The sequence below is a fragment of the Procambarus clarkii genome, chromosome 68 (assembly GCF_040958095.1).
Source record: "Procambarus clarkii isolate CNS0578487 chromosome 68, FALCON_Pclarkii_2.0, whole genome shotgun sequence".
Taxonomy (NCBI): Eukaryota; Metazoa; Arthropoda; class Malacostraca; order Decapoda; family Cambaridae; genus Procambarus; species Procambarus clarkii.
In genome coordinates, this window is record NC_091217.1 from 12,326,450 (window position 1) to 12,343,714 (window position 17,265).

The window sequence follows — 17,265 nt, forward strand, 5'->3', positions numbered from 1 at the left end:
ATGGATAGTGAATGTTATCAGCTGTCTGATAATACCACGGTGGCCGCCGAGGCATTCTTAAGGAAGATACAGCCGATGTAATGATATATTACAGTAGTAACTCTAAGGATGAAAATATCCAATTGCAGAGTCTGAGAGTATTCATGCGAGTCTGAGAGTTTTTCATGCCCGAAACGCTTTGCGTAATAGTGGCTTTAGGCATTGTATGTACTAGCTCTATCTATAAGTCTACCAATCTTTGTAAAAATTTCTTGTATGTATGTACCTTACCTAAATAAACATTTATTTATTTATTTATTTATTATTTTCTGGCTGCCGCCCAGGATTCGAAACCAGAATTCTTGATTGTGAGTCGAGAACGAACCCGACTATACTACTGGAACCCTCATATAAACTATAGTACTCTCTGGCTGCCTGTCCCATGACAGAGAGAATTATTATATAAATTATTATTTCAAACTTTGTCAGCACAAGCAGGAAGGCCCTTTGTTAGTGCGCAATGCTAACTAAATCCTTTGTAATAGTATAATTTTAATAGTATACTTATACTATGTAATAGTATAATCTACATCAATTATGTAAGTAAACAAAAAATGTAACATATTTGTTTACTACAATGTCGGTGCTGACTGTAGAAGTTGAACAAATATAGGTTTACTTCGAAATAAACTATTTTTTTAAGAATATACGATGAAAATAGGTGGCAGGTGAGGACCGATGTACCCTGAAAAGCCAGCGACGTGACTGGCTAAACCTGTAAGATGAGCAATGTTACCTTCTCTGATTGGCCAAACGAAAAGCCCTAGTGACATCTATCGAGACTTGAAAACTACTAGTTCACTTGAAAATGAACTACTTGAAAACTGCTAGTAACTGCATGCGAACACCTTCCTGAATCGCACGTACGGCTCTGCTTACCGAGTACTTAAGAACATTCGTAGCATACCTACTTACGAAGAAGTACATGGCGCTTCGTGAATCTAGGTCCTGGGTTCCTTTGCAGAGTGCCAATCTCGAACCCAGGGTCGTAACACCTTTATACACATAATAATAATAATAATAATGATATAATAATAATAATAATGATTTATTTAGGATTTACGTGGGGCAAGTTGTAGCAAGCAACCAAAACAATATGAAGCAAAGATGGTTACGACTGATGGTTAGATGTACTTAAGATGGTTTCAATGTAGATAGTGTGCAGTAAAGATGGTTACAGTAATGATGGTCCCGTGTAGTGAAGATGGTTACATGGTTTGGTTTTTTCAATTAACAGCAATAATAATAATAAATACACGCTATATAAATGTGGTATCTTATAGGTGTGGTTACTACTGCTGGTGGCTGTGGGGACGGTGATCATCTGTATATGGTTCTTCCAGTACCAACACGCTAGGCTCAGCACCGTCCCGTCACGGTAAGGTCCTGTCCCCATCTAGTATTTAGTGTGTGTGTGTGTGTGTGTGTGTACTCACCTAATTGTACTCACCTAATTGTGCTTGCGGGGGTTGAGCTCTGGCTCTTTGGTCCCGCCTCTCAACCGTCAATCAACTGGTGTACAGATTCCTGAGCCTATTGGGCTCTATCATATCTACATTTGAAACTGTGAATGGAGTCAGCCTCCACCACATCACTTCCTAATGCATTCCATTTGCTAACTACTCTGACACTGAAAAAGTTCTTTCTAACGTCTCTGTGGCTCATTTGGGTACTCAGCTTCCACCTGTGTCCCCTTGTTCGCGTCCCACCAGTGTTGAAAAGTTCATCCTTGTTTACCCGGTCGATTCCCCTGAGGATTTTGTAGGTTGTGATCATGTCCCCCCTTACTCTTCTGTCTTCCAGTGTCGTGAGGTGCATTTCCCGCAGCCTTTCCTCATAACTCATGCCTCTTAGTTCTGGGACTAGTCTAGTAGCATACCTTTGGACTTTTTCCAGCTTCGTCTTGTGCTTGACAAGGTACGGGCTCCATGCTGGGGCCGCATACTCCAGGATTGGTCTTACATATGTGGTGTACAAGATTCTGAATGATTCCTTACACAGGTTCCTGAACGCCGTTCTGATGTTAGCCAGCCTCGCATATGCCGCAGACGTTATTCTCTTTATGTGGGCTTCAGGAGACAGGTTTGGTGTGATATCAACTCCTAGATCTTTCTCTCTGTCTGTTTCATTAAGTACTTCATCTCCTATTCTGTATCCTGTGCCTGGCCTCCTGTTTCCACTGCCTAGTTTCATTACTTTGCATTTACTCGGGTTGAACCTCAACAGCCATTTGTTGGACCATTCACTCAGTCTATCCAGGTCATCTTGTAGCCTCCTACTATCATCCTCTGTTTCAATCCTCCTCATAATTTTTGCATCGTCGGCAAACATTGAGAGGAACGAATCTATACCCTCTGGGAGATCATTTACATATACCAGAAACAGTATAGGTCCAAGGACTGACCCCTGCGGGACTCCACTTGTGACGTCTCGCCAATCTGAGACCTCACCCCTCACACAGACTCGTTGTCTCCTGTTGCTTAGGTATTCCTCTATCCACCGGAGTACCTTCCCTCTCACTCCAGCCTGCATCTCCAACTTTCGCACTAGCCTCTTGTGTGGCACTGTATCAAAGGCTTTCTGACAATCCAAAAATATGCAGTCTGCCCACCCTTCTCTTTCTTGCCTTATTTTTGTTGCCTGGTCGTAGAATTCAAGTAACCCTGTGAGGCAGGACCTGCCATCCCTGAACCCATGTTGATGCTGTGTTACAAAGTTCCTTCGCTCCAGATGCTCCACTAGTTTTTTTCGCACAATCTTCTCCATCAGCTTGCATGGTATGCAGGTTAGGGACACTGGCCTGTAGTTCAGTGCCTCCTGTCTATCCCCTTTCTTGTATATCGGGACTACGTTAGCTGCTTTCCAAATATCTGGCAGTTCCCCTGTTGCCAGTGATTTGTTATACACTATGGAGAGTGGTAGGCTCAGTTCTCTTGCTCCTTCCTTTAGAACCCAAGGGGAGATTCCATCTGGGCCTATAGCCTTCGTCACGTCCAACTCTAGTAAACACTTCCTTACTTCCCCACTGGTAATCTCAAACTCTTCCAGTGGTTCCTGGTTAGCTATTCCCTCACTTACCTCTGGAATTTCTCCTTGTTCTAAGGTGAAGACCTCCTGGAATTTCTTATTCAATTCCTCACACACTTCCTTGTCATTTGTAGTGAATCCTTCCGCCCCTATCCTTAATCTCATAACCTGTTCCTTTACTGTTGTTTTTCTCCTAATGTGGCTATGCAACAATTTAGGCTGAGTCTTTGCCTTGCTTGCGATGTCATTTTCGTATTGTCTTTCTGCCTCTCTTCTCATCCTGACATATTCATTCCTGGCATTCTGGTATCTTTCTCTGCTCTCCAGTGTCCTGTTATTCCTATAGTTTCTCCATGCCCTTTTACTTTGCTGCTTAGCTAGCCTACATCTTTGATTAAACCATGGGTTTCTCATCTTCATTTCTCTGTTTTCCTTTTGGACTGGGACAAACTTGTTTGCTGCGTCCTTGCACTTCTGCGTGATGTAATCCATCATATCTTGGGCCGTCTTTCCCCTGAGCTCTGTTTCCCATGCTATATCTGTTAGGAATTTTCTTATCCCCTCATAGTTTCCCTTTCGGTATGCTAACCTTTTGGTTTCGGTATCCCTCCTCGAGTTCAATAACCCTTCTTCAATCAAGTACTCAAACACCAGTACACTGTGGTCGCTCATTCCTACTGGGTCCTCAAAACCGATTTCTCTTATGTCGGAGTCGTTCAGAGTGAAGACTAGGTCGAGTCTCGCTGGTTCGTCATTGCCTCTCATCCTTGTGGGTTCTCCGACATGCTGCGTTAAAAAGTTGCTTGTCACCACCTCCAATAGTTTGGCTCTCCACGTATCCTCGCCTCCATGCGGTTCCTTGTTCTCCCAGTCAATCTTTCCGTGATTGAAGTCGCCCATGATGAGCAGGTGGGATCTATTTCTACAGGCAGCAGAGGCTGCCCTCTCAATTATAGTGTTAACTGCCTTGTTGTTGTTTTCATACTCTTGACTGGGTCTCCTGTCATTTGGTGGAGGGTTGTATATTACTGCTACTACTATTCTTGGTCCTCCCATTGTTATGGTGCCTGCTATGTAGTCTCTGAACTCCTCACAGCCCGGGATGGCCATCTCCTTAAAACTCCATTCCCTTCTCATGAGTAGGGCCACTCCGCCTCCTCCTCTACCTTCCCTCTCTTTCCTTATTACTGTATACTCCTGGGGAAACACGGCATTCGTTATGATTCCAGAGAGTTTTGTTTCAGTGAGTCCGATTACATCTGGGTTAACTTCTTGTGCTCTTTCCCTTAGTTCACTTGTCTTGCTTGTGATCCCATCTATGTTCGAGTACATCACCCTGAAACTGACTCTCTTCTGCTTCTTTTCTGGGGGGGACCTTTGGGATCTGGGGTGAGTGGGAGCTGGGGGGACCTGGCACGGGGGGATTGGTGGAGGAGGGAGGGCTTGGGGTGGTGGGGGAGAGGGGGAGGGTACAGGGGTTGGGTAAGAGGGGGAGGGTACAGGGGGTGGATAAGAGGGGGAGGGTACAGGGGGTGGATAAGAGGGGGAGGGTACAGGGGGTGGGTAAGAGAGGGAGGGTTGGGGAAGCATGGGGGGAGGAGAGGCTGTGGGGGATAGGGGAGATGGGGGGGCTTGGGGGGAGAGAAAAGGGTGGAGGGCTTGGGGGGCGTGGGGGAAAAGGGAGGGCTGAGGTGGGTGAGGAAGAGGGGAGGGTTTAGGGGAGTGGGGGAGAGGGGAAGACTTAGGTGGGGTGGGGGAGAGTGGGGGGCTTAGGGGGGAGGGGGAGAAGGGAGGGCATGGGGGTGGGAGAGACGGGAAGGCATGTGGGAGAAGGGAGGGCATGGGGGATGGGGGGGAAGGGAGGTCCTGGGGAGAGGGGTGAGGGGAAGAAGGGGGGTGAGTGGGGGGAGGGGGGTGGGTGGGGGGAGGGTGCCCTAGGTGGGTACTTAGTGGGGGGCTGACAGGGGATGGGGCAGGTTGGGTGTCTGTTGGGTAGAATTTGGGGGTGGTGCCCCAATCCCTGTGGCTGTTGCACTGTTTGAGGAGGGTTCTCCACTTCCCTCTGGGATTGTAGGGTTCTGGGTTGTGGTACTCTGATTTCCTTCTCTCTCCCTGCGCTCCTTCCTCGCGTCTGCTGTCCGTATTCTCTCTTCCCTTGTCATATCCCTCTGCAGGAATATTTTCTTGAACTTCTCTACACCTTTTAGACAACACTTCCTTGCTAGCAGTTCCTCTTTCGCGATTTCGCTCATGAAAACCACCTTTATCATTCGGTCTCTGTCCTTGTTGTACTTTCCAAGCCTGAAAACCTTTTCAACATTTCGCTCAGCTCCCTCCATCCTTACCTCTTTAAGGATCTCTTTAATCATGTTTTTGTCCTTGTCTCTCCGCTCCTTTGGTCTGGTCCCTGTTTGTTCTTCAATGCCTGCTACTACTACTGCTCTATTTCTCTCTATCAGCCGGCTAGTACATCTAGCTGCTTCCTGAGAGGAAGCCACTTCCATGGCAACTTCCTTAACCGCAGACCTAGCTTCAGGGCTCTTTTTAAGCATTTCATGCATTGAGTATTGTGTGTATTTGCGAAGGTGAATTTTCTTATATTTCTTCGGCATCTGTGTTTAGCTAGTTTAAATCTATGACCTCTTGTTCTTGAAGTTCCAGGTCTCAGGAAGTCTTCCCTGTCGATTTTGTCAATTCCTGTTACTATTTTGTATGTAGTGATCATATCACCTCTGTGTGTGTGTGTGTGTGTGTGTGTGTGTGTGTATGTGTGTGTGTGTGTATGTGTGTGTGTGTGTATGTGTGTGTGTGTGTGTGTGTGTGTGTGTGTGTGTGTGTGTGTGTGTGTGTGTGTGTGTGTGTGTGTGTGTATGTGTGTGTGTGTGTATGTGTGTGTGTGTATGTGTGTGTGTGTGTATGTGTGTGTGTGTGTATGTGTGTGTGTGTGTATGTGTGTGTGTGTGTGTGTGTGTGTGTGTGTGTGTGTGTGTGTGTGTGTGTGTGTGTGTGTGTGTGTGTATGTGTGTGTGTGTGTGTGTGTGTGTGTGTGTGTGTGTGTGTGTGTGTGTGTGTGTGTGTGTGTGTGTGTGTGTGTGTGTGTATGTATGTGTGTGTGTGTATGTGTGTGTGTGTGTGTGTGTGTGTGTGTACTCACCTATATGTACTCACCTATATGTGCTTGCAGGATCGAGCATTGACTCTTGGATCCCGCCTTTCGAGCATCGGTTGTTTACAGCAATGACTCCTGTCCCATTTCCCTATCATACCTGGTTTTAAAATTATGAATAGTATTTGCTTCCACAACCTGTTCCTGAAGTGCATTCCATTTCCCCACTACTCTCACGCTAAAAGAAAACTTCCTTACATCTCTGTGACTCATCTGAGTTTCAAGCTTCCATCCATGTCCTCTCGTTCTGTTACTATTCCGTGTGAACATTTCGTCTATGTCCACTCTGTCAATTCCTCTGAGTATCTTATACGTTCCTATCATGTCCCCCCTCTCCCTTCTTCTTTCTAGTGTCGTAAGGCACAGTTCCCTCAGGCGCTCTTCATACCCCATCCCTCGTAGCTCTGGGACGAGTCTCGTTGCAAACCTCTGAACCTTTTCCAGTTTCATTATATGCTTCTTCAGATGGGGACTCCATGATGAGGCGGCATACTCTAAGACTGGCCTTACGTAGGCAGTGTAAAGCGCCCTAAATGCCTCCTTACTTAGGTTTCTGAATGATGTTCTAACTTTTGCCAGTGTAGAGTACGCTGCTGTCGTTATCCTATTAATATGTGCCTCAGGAGATAGATTAGGTGTTACGTCCACCCCCAGGTCTCTTTCACGCGTCGTTACAGGTAGGCTGTTCCCCTTCATTGTGTACTGTCCCTTTGGTCTCCTATCTCCTAGTCCCATTTCCATAACTTTACATTTGCTCGTGTTGAATTCTAGTAGCCATTTCTCTGACCATCTCTGCAATCTGTTCAGGTCCTCTTGGAGGATCCTGCAATCCTCATCTGTCACAACTCTTCTCATCAACTTTGCATCATCCGCAAACATCGACATGTAGGACTCTACGCCTGTAAACATGTCGTTAACATATACAAGAAATAGAATTGGTCCCAGCACCGATCCTTGTGGTACTCCACTTGTTACTGTTCGCCAGTCCGACTTCTCGCCCCTTACCGTAACTCTTTGGCTCCTTCCTGTTAGGTAGTTCCTTATCCATTCTAGGACCTTTCCCCCCACCCCCGCCTGCCTCTCGAGCTTGAACAGCAGTCTCATGTGCGGTACTGTATCAAAGGCTTTTTGGCAGTCCAGAAATATGCAGTCTGCCCAACCATCTCTGTCCTGTCTTATCCTCGTTATTTTATCATAGAATTCCAGAAGGTTTGTTAGGCACGATTTCCCTGTCCAGAACCCATGTTGATGTTTGTTCACAAACCTAATGTTCTCCAGGTGTGCAACCAGTCGTAGCCTAATTATTCTTTCCAGTATTTTACAGGGGATGCTTGTCAGTGATACAGGTCTGTAGTTAAGTGCCTCCTCCCTATCTCCTTTCTTGAAGATCGGCACGACATTTGCCTTCTTCCAGCAACTGGGCAATTCTCCTGACATAAGTGACTCATTAAAGATCATTGCCAGAGGCACGCTGAGGGCCTGTGCTGCTTCTTTTAGTATCCACGGTGATACTTTGTCTGGTCCAACTGCTTTAGTTGCATCTAGAGTTGTCAACTGTTTCATTACCTCCTCTGCTGTCACCTCTATATCTGATAGTCTTTCATCTAGGGTAACCCCTTCCAACAATGGGAGCTGCTCAGGCTCGGTAGTGAACACTCCATGGAAACTGGCATTCAGTGCCTCGCAGATTTCCTTGTCACTTTCAGTATATGCCCCCTCTGTCTTCCTTAGTCTTGTCACTTGGTCGTTCACCGACATTTTTCTTCTTATATGACTGTGTAGTAACTTAGGTTGTTTTTTCGCTTTGATTGCAATATCGTTCTCATAGTCCCTTTCCGATGTTCGTCTTATGTTAATGTAATCGTTCCTAGCTCTGTTGTATCTGCTTCTGTTGTCCTCTGTTCTTTGTCTTCTGTACTTCCTCCACTCCCGCCTGCTGGCCATTTTTGCTTCCTGACACTGTCTATTAAACCATGGGTTATTATATTCCTTCTTATTTTTTCCCTTTACCGTTGGTATAAATCTCTCTTCGGCCTCCTGGCATTTCTGTATGACTAGGTCCATCATATCTTGGACTGTTTTTCCTCTAATTTCTTCCTCCCACTGCACTTCACCCAGATAGTCCCTTATCCTCATATAGTCCCCTTTCCTGTAGTCAGCTCTCCTTTCCCAGATCTCTTGTCCCATGGTCATAATTTTGAATTCCATCATGTAGTCAAAGACTAGGACACAATGGTCACTGGCCCCTAGAGGTATTTCATGCTCTAAATTCTCGATATCTTCTACGTTCTGGGTGAAAATCAGGTCTAATAGGCTCGGTGCATCTCCTCCTCTTTCCCTTGTGTCTTCCTTCACATGTTGTGTCAGGAAATTCCTGTCTATAACATCTACTAATTTTGCTCCCCACGTTTCATCCCCTCCATGGGGATTCCTTGATTCCCAATTTATCTCTCCATGATTTAGGTCCCCCATGATCAGCAGCTTCGCTCTCATTCTGTGGGCTAGTGTTGCTGCCTTCTGCAGTTCATCAATACATGCTTTGTTGTTGTCATCATACTCCTGCCTGGGTCTTCTACTGTTTGGTGGGGGATTGTAGATTACCATGATCACAATCTTCCTCCCATCTACTGTCAGAGTTCCATGTATGAAGCTTGTGCACTCATTGGTAACTCGATTTCCCAGGTCTTCAAACTTCCATTTCCGCTTTATTAGGAGTGCTACTCCCCCTCCCTGTCTCTGTGTCCTCTCTTTTCGTATCACCTGGTACCCTTCAGGAAAGATAGCATCTGAGATCATGTCATTAATTTTAGTTTCCACAATTGCAACTATGTCAGGATCTGCTTCACTCACTCTTTCTTTTATCTCTTCTGCTTTATTAGATACCCCATCAGCATTGGTGTACCAAACCTTGAGATTCTTCATGGAAACTCTTGTACCAGAGTTCTCCCTTTCTCTGGGGGTCTGGGGGGATCTGGGGGATGTCTGGGGGGTGACTGGGGGCAGAGGGGATCTGGGGGATCTGGGGGGTGTCTGGGGGATGACTGGGGGCGGGGAGGGTCCGGGGGATGTCCGGGGGGATCCAGGGGGTGTCTGGGGGGGTCCGGGGGGTGTATGGGGGGTGAAAGAGTTCAGGAGGGGTGCTTGGGGGGCTACTGGGGGCTGGGCTTCTAGGAAGGTAGGTAGGAGGGTCTGGGGTAGGGCCTGGGTAGGTAGGTCTGGAGTAGGAAGGGCATACTGGGTCTGAAGATTAGGGAGGGCATAGAGGGGTTGGGAGATGGCGTAAGGTTGGGAGACAGATAGAGGTTGAGAGGTTGGGAGGGGGATGGATAGAGGGGGTGGGGGGGACCTCCCACCTCCCTCGCAAGGGTGGGGGGTCACATGGAAGGAGAGGGGATGAGGAGGGGTGAGGGCAGGGTAGGCTTTGGGTGTTGAGGGGATGAGGTCTGGGTGGGTTCTTGGGGTTGAGGGGATGAGGTCTGGATGGGATTTGGGGGTTGAGGAGATGAGAGCTGGGTGGGTTTTGGGGGTTGAGGGGACGAGGGCTGGACGGGTTTTGGGGGTTGAGGTGATGAGGGGGTCCTTGGAATGTGGGATGAATTTGACTCCAGTGGGGTCAGAGGGGTCAAGGGATGTGCTGGGGAGATAAGCAGGGGCGGCTGATTTGGGAAAGGGGTGACCTGAGAAGCACGTGTGAGCTGGTTAGCATGGGGTGGATTAGCACTGGGGTGTGTAGCTGCGCTCAAATGGGAAGAGTCGTATTGTTGTTTGCTTGCTCTGTGGGCAATCTGTTCCTCCTTCGTCATGAATTTGTCAATAAATACGTTGTAGTAATTTTCGCTACCTCTGAGTAGGTGTTTGTGATGCAGTATGTAATCCACTGCCTCTTCGTTAGTGAACTGTACCAGGACAGGTCGTTTCCTGTTACAGTTGTATGGTCCAATGCGTCGGTGGACTTGCACCTCATTCCCTGCCATCTGGGCTCTCATGTCTCTCAAGATCCCCTGTAGTTCCAAATCCTCAATCTCCATCCTTTCCTGCCTCGATGGTGCCCTGGCTTCAAGTAATCCATGGATTATGATTGTCCTCTTTCTCAGTTCAGGGTCATGCTGGTGGCCCTCTCCCAAATCCACACACACACGTGTGTGTGTGTGTGTGTGTGTGTGTGTGTGTGTGTGTGTGTGTGTGTGTGTATGTGCGTGTGTGTGTATGTGCGTGTGTGTATGTGTGTGTGTGTGTGTGTGTGTGTGTGTGTGTGTGTGTGTGTGTGTGTATGTGTGTGTGTACTCACCTATATGTACTCACCTATATGTGCTTGCAGGATCGAGCATTGACTCTTGGATCCCGCCTTTCGAGCATCGGTTGTTTACAGCAATGACTCCTGTCCCATTTCCCTATCATACCTGGTTTTAAAATTATGAATAGTATTTGCTTCCACAACCTGTTCCTGAAGTGCATTCCATTTCCCCACTACTCTCACGCTAAAAGAAAACTTCCTTACATCTCTGTGACTCATCTGAGTTTCAAGCTTCCATCCATGTCCTCTCGTTCTGTTACTATTCCGTGTGAACATTTCGTCTATGTCCACTCTGTCAATTCCTCTGAGTATCTTATACGTTCCTATCATGTCCCCCCTCTCCCTTCTTCTTTCTAGTGTCGTAAGGCACAGTTCCCTCAGGCGCTCTTCATACCCCATCCCTCGTAGCTCTGGGACGAGTCTCGTTGCAAACCTCTGAACCTTTTCCAGTTTCATTATATGCTTCTTCAGATGGGGACTCCATGATGAGGCGGCATACTCTAAGACTGGCCTTACGTAGGCAGTGTAAAGCGCCCTAAATGCCTCCTTACTTAGGTTTCTGAATGATGTTCTAACTTTTGCCAGTGTAGAGTACGCTGCTGTCGTTATCCTATTAATATGTGCCTCAGGAGATAGATTAGGTGTTACGTCCACCCCCAGGTCTCTTTCACGCGTCGTTACAGGTAGGCTGTTCCCCTTCATTGTGTACTGTCCCTTTGGTCTCCTATCTCCTAGTCCCATTTCCATAACTTTACATTTGCTCGTGTTGAATTCTAGTAGCCATTTCTCTGACCATCTCTGCAATCTGTTCAGGTCCTCTTGGAGGATCCTGCAATCCTCATCTGTCACAACTCTTCTCATCAACTTTGCATCATCCGCAAACATCGACATGTAGGACTCTACGCCTGTAAACATGTCGTTAACATATACAAGAAATAGAATTGGTCCCAGCACCGATCCTTGTGGTACTCCACTTGTTACTGTTCGCCAGTCCGACTTCTCGCCCCTTACCGTAACTCTTTGGCTCCTTCCTGTTAGGTAGTTCCTTATCCATTCTAGGACCTTTCCCCCCACCCCCGCCTGCCTCTCGAGCTTGAACAGCAGTCTCATGTGCGGTACTGTATCAAAGGCTTTTTGGCAGTCCAGAAATATGCAGTCTGCCCAACCATCTCTGTCCTGTCTTATCCTCGTTATTTTATCATAGAATTCCAGAAGGTTTGTTAGGCACGATTTCCCTGTCCAGAACCCATGTTGATGTTTGTTCACAAACCTAATGTTCTCCAGGTGTGCAACCAGTCGTAGCCTAATTATTCTTTCCAGTATTTTACAGGGGATGCTTGTCAGTGATACAGGTCTGTAGTTAAGTGCCTCCTCCCTATCTCCTTTCTTGAAGATCGGCACGACATTTGCCTTCTTCCAGCAACTGGGCAATTCTCCTGACATAAGTGACTCATTAAAGATCATTGCCAGAGGCACGCTGAGGGCCTGTGCTGCTTCTTTTAGTATCCACGGTGATACTTTGTCTGGTCCAACTGCTTTAGTTGCATCTAGAGTTGTCAACTGTTTCATTACCTCCTCTGCTGTCACCTCTATATCTGATAGTCTTTCATCTAGGGTAACCCCTTCCAACAATGGGAGCTGCTCAGGCTCGGTAGTGAACACTCCATGGAAACTGGCATTCAGTGCCTCGCAGATTTCCTTGTCACTTTCAGTATATGCCCCCTCTGTCTTCCTTAGTCTTGTCACTTGGTCGTTCACCGACATTTTTCTTCTTATATGACTGTGTAGTAACTTAGGTTGTTTTTTCGCTTTGATTGCAATATCGTTCTCATAGTCCCTTTCCGATGTTCGTCTAATGTTAATGTAATCGTTCCTAGCTCTGTTGTATCTGCTTCTGTTGTCCTCTGTTCTTTGTCTTCTGTACTTCCTCCACTCCCGCCTGCTGGCCATTTTTGCTTCCTGACACTGTCTATTAAACCATGGGTTATTATATTCCTTCTTATTTTTTCCCTTTACCGTTGGTATAAATCTCTCTTCGGCCTCCTGGCATTTCTGTATGACTAGGTCCATCATATCTTGGACTGTTTTTCCTCTAATTTCTTCCTCCCACTGCACTTCACCCAGATAGTCCCTTATCCTCATATAGTCCCCTTTCCTGTAGTCAGCTCTCCTTTCCCAGATCTCTTGTCCCATGGTCATAATTTTGAATTCCATCATGTAGTCAAAGACTAGGACACAATGGTCACTGGCCCCTAGAGGTATTTCATGCTCTAAATTCTCGATATCTTCTACGTTCTGGGTGAAAATCAGGTCTAATAGGCTCGGTGCATCTCCTCCTGTGTGTGTGTGTGTGTGTGTGTGTGTGTGTGTGTGTGTGTGTGTGTATGTGTGTGTATGTGTGTGTGTGTGTGTGTGTGTGTGTGTGTGTATGTGTGTGTGTGTGTGTGTGTGTGTGTGTGTGTGTGTGTGTGTATGTGTGTGTGTGTGTGTATGTGTGTGTGTGTGTATGTGCGTGTGTGTATGTGTGTGTGTGTGTGTGTGTGTGTGTGTGTATGTGTGTGTGTGTGTGTGTGTGTGTGTGTGTGTGTATGTGTGTGTGTGTGTGTGTGTGTGTGTGTGTGTGTGTGTGTGTGTGTGTGTGTGTGTGTGTGTGTGTGTGTGTGTGTGTGTGTGTATGTGTGTGTGTATGTGTGTATGTGTGTGTGTGTGTATGTGTGTGTGTGTGTATGTGTGTGTGTGTGTAATTACCTAAGTGTAATTACCTAAGTGTAGTTACAGGATGAGAGCTACGCTCGTGGTGTCCCGTCTTCCCAGCACTCTTTGTCATATAACGCTTTGAAACCACTGACGGTCTTGGCCTCCACCACCCTCTCACCTAACTTGTTCCAACCGTCTACCACTCTATTTGCGAAGGTGAATTTTCTTATATTTCTTCGGCATCTGTGTTTAGCTAGTTTAAATCTATGACCTCTTGTTCTTGAAGTTCCAGGTCTCAGGAAGTCTTCCCTGTCGATTTTGTCAATTCCTGTTACTATTTTGTATGTAGTGATCATATCACCTCTTTTTCTTCTGTCTTCTAGTTTTGGCATATTTAATGCTTCTAACCTCTCCTCGTAGCTCTTGCCCTTCAGTTCTGGGAGCCACTTAGTAGCATGTCTTTGCACCTTTTCCAGTTTGTTGATGTGCTTCTTAAGATATGGGCACCACACAACAGCTGCATATTCTAGCTTTGGCCTAACAAGTCATGAACAATTTCTTTAGTATATCGCCATCCATGTATTTAAATGCAATTCTGAAGTTAGAAAGCATAGCATAGGCTCCTTGCACAATATTCTTTATGTGGTCCTCAGGTGATAGTTTTCTATCTAGAACCACTCCTAGATCTCTTTCTTTATCAGAATTCTTTAAAGATTTCTCACATAATATATAGGTTGTGTGGGGTCTATGTTCTCCTATTCCACATTCCATAACATGACATTTATTAACATTAAATTCCATTTGCCAAGTGGTGCTCCATATACTTATTTTGTCCAGGTCTTTTTGAAGGGCATGACAGTCATCTAAATTTCTTATCCTTCCTATTATCTTAGCATCATCAGCAAACATGTTCATATAATTCTGTATACCAACTGGTAGATCATTTATGTACACAATAAACATCACTGGTGCAAGAACTGAACCCTGTGGTACTCCACTTGTGACATTTCTCCATTCTGATACATTGCCTCTGATTACTGCCCTCATTTTTCTATCAGTCAGAAAATTTTTCATCCATGATAGAAGCTTACCTGTCACCCCTCCAATATTTTCCAGTTTCCAGAACAACCTCTTATGTGGAACTCTGTCGAAAGCCTTTTTTAGGTCCAGATAGATGCAGTCAACCCAACCATCTCTTTCCTGTAATATCTCTGTGGCTCGATCATAGAAACTGAGTAAATTCGATACACAGGATCTTCCAGATCGAAAACCATACTGTCTGTCTGATATTATATCATTTCTCTCTAGGTGTTCTACCCATTTAGTTTTGATTAGTTTTTCCAATACTTTCACTATTACACTTGTCAATGATACAGGTCTATAATTGAGGGGGTCTTCCCTGCTGCCACTTTTGTAGATTGGAACTATGTTAGCCTGTTTCCACCCGTCTGCTACGATTCCTGTACACAGGGATGCCTGAAAGATCAGGTGAAGTGGAATGCTGAGCTCAGATGCACATTCTCTCAGAACCCATGGTGAAACGCCATCTGGGCCAGCTGCTTTGTTCTTACCGAGCTCCTTGAGCATTTTTTCCACTTCGTCTCTAGACACCTCTATGTGTTCTATGTTGTTCTCTGGAATTCTTATTGTATCTGGTTCCCTAAAGATTTCATTTTGTACAAACACACTTTGGAACTTTTCGTTTAGTGTTTCACACATTTCCTTTTCATCTTCCGTGAATCTATTTCCCATTTTCAACCTCTGAATATTATCCTTTACCTGCAATTTGTTGTTTATGAATTTATAGAATAGACCTGGTTCTGTTTTACATTTGTCCGCAATCCCTTTTTCAAAATTTCTTTCTGCCTCTCTCCTCACTGCCGTGTAGTTGTTTCTCGCATCTTTGTATCGCTGGTATGTTTGGGGGTTCGGCCTCTTCCTGTATTGATTCCATTTTTGTGTCTTTCGGTCTCTAGCCCTCTCGCAATTTCTATTGAACCAATCCTGTTTCCTAGTTCTGCATCTCTGTTTTGGTATAAATTTTTTTGTGCCTTTATCATATATTTCACAAAACTTGCCATACATCTCATTCACTTCCTTGCCTAGCATCAAGTCTGTCCAATTATACTCACTAAAAAAATTTCTAAGGTCACCATAATGTCCTCTCCTGAAGTCTGGTTTTTCAACTGCTTCAACCTCCTTATTTTCTTCCAGCTTATAACGCATTGCATACTTTATTCCCAAAAAGACATGGTCACTTTTACCCAAGGGAGGAAGGTACTGAATGTCAAATATCTCTTCCTCCTTCCTGGTAAATATCAAATCTAGCATGGAAGGAACGTCCCCTTCCCTCATCCTCGTAGCTTGTTTAACATGTTGATACAAGAATGTTTCCAGGATGAGGTCTACAAATTTACAGGTCCAAAAATCTTCTGTTTTAGCTTCATATGCTTCCCAGTCTATGGATTTCAAGTTGAAGTCACCGACTATCAACAGTCGTGATCTATCATTATCCGCTCTCGCTATAATCTCTCTCATTATTGTTATAAGACCTTCACGTTTACTATCTAGCTCCTCCTTTGACCATGTGCTGCTTGGCGGTGGACTATATGCATTTATCATCATTAGTTTATCATCCTCATAGCAGATCTCTAGTGCTATTATGTCAACTTCTTGTGGATTGGCAGTCATTATTTCCTTCACCTTTAGGTGTTCTTTTACCAGCACAGCAACGCCACCGCCTTTCCTAATTTTTCTGTCCCGTCTCCAAATTGAGTAGCCCCTTGGGAATATGACCTCATTTAAAATTACATCTTCAAGTTTTGTCTCCGTGAGTGCAACAATGTCTGGTGTCTGCAGCTGTATTACATCACTTAACTCCAGTATCTTCGATCTCACTCCATCTATGTTGGTGTATGCAATCTTCAGGAACTTGTTCCCCCTCTCCTTATTCTTCACTCCCCCTCTCTCTATTGATTTTGTTGGTTTGCCTTTATGTACCACTTTACTGGTTTGCCTACCCCTATCACTTTGTAGAAAAAAGAATTTATTTCTTCTTCATTCCTGCTCTCATTTAAATGTTTTGCCTCGGCGAGGTTCAGTTTCAGCTTCTCTCTATCTTCTTTTGAAAGATCTCGTCTTAATGACCACCCTTTCCCATCCTCATCCCTTTGCAATTTTCTAGCATTCTTTAGTACTTCTTCCATCTGTTTGGCACCGTTTAGGGTGATCCTCAAAGGTCGATCTTTCCCTTTTACGTACCTGCCTATTCTCCTGTAGTCGCACACATTCTCTCTGTTTGTAAGACCTTCCACGAGGCCAACAATTTTATCTACTACTTTTGCTTCTTCTACAGCTCTTTCTGACCTAGATGTTATCGCCTTTTCTTTGCAGCCAAAAATGATCAGGGACTTACTCCGATCAACTGTGTTTTGCACCAACTTCGGGTTAGATGCCAATTCTTTCCTCACTTCTAGCCTAATGTTTGTTTTATCTTGGTTGCTGCAGTGTTTGACTTCCTTTACTGCTTCTTCTATTTTTTCCTTCTCCTTGGCCACTTGCGCATAAGTGAGTTGCATATCTTTCTTGCACTGTTCTATTCCCTGTGTAACTTCCTCCATCTGTGCTGACAAAAGCTGTTTCTCCTGTTGAATTTCCTTGCCTAACCTATTGTAGTCATTTATGTTTAAATTTACTTTAACTTCTTCCAAAGCTATTTTTAAGAGTTTATTTTCTTCTTCCATGGCTTTGCAATTTGTTTCCAATTGATTCTTATCCTTGCGCAAGTCTTTCACTAAACCCTCAAGACATAAAACTTTGCTATTCAAATGGTCATTACTTTCTTTCAATATGTGTGTATGTGTGTGTGTGTGTATGTGTGTGTGTGTGTATGTGTGTGTGTGTGTGTGTGTGTGTGTGTGTGTGTGTGTGTGTGTGTGTGTATGTGTGTGTGTGTGTATGTGTGTGTATGTGTGTGTGTGTGTGTGTGTGTGTGTGTGTGTGTGTGTGTGTGTGTGTATGTGTGTGTGTGTGTGTGTGTGTA

The 17,265-nt window shown here is 45.1% G+C and overlaps 1 protein-coding gene across 1 annotated transcript in view; it reads left to right on the plus strand.

The window, feature by feature from the left end:
- Positions 1–17,265, plus strand: part of LOC123774811 (glutamate receptor ionotropic, kainate 5) — a 42,351-nt gene that overhangs the window by 10,849 nt on the left and 14,237 nt on the right. The window contains exon 4 of the mRNA XM_045769439.2: positions 1,323–1,417. Coding sequence (XP_045625395.2) covers positions 1,323–1,417 — 95 coding nt within the window. The remainder of the gene's footprint in view (positions 1–1,322; positions 1,418–17,265) is intronic.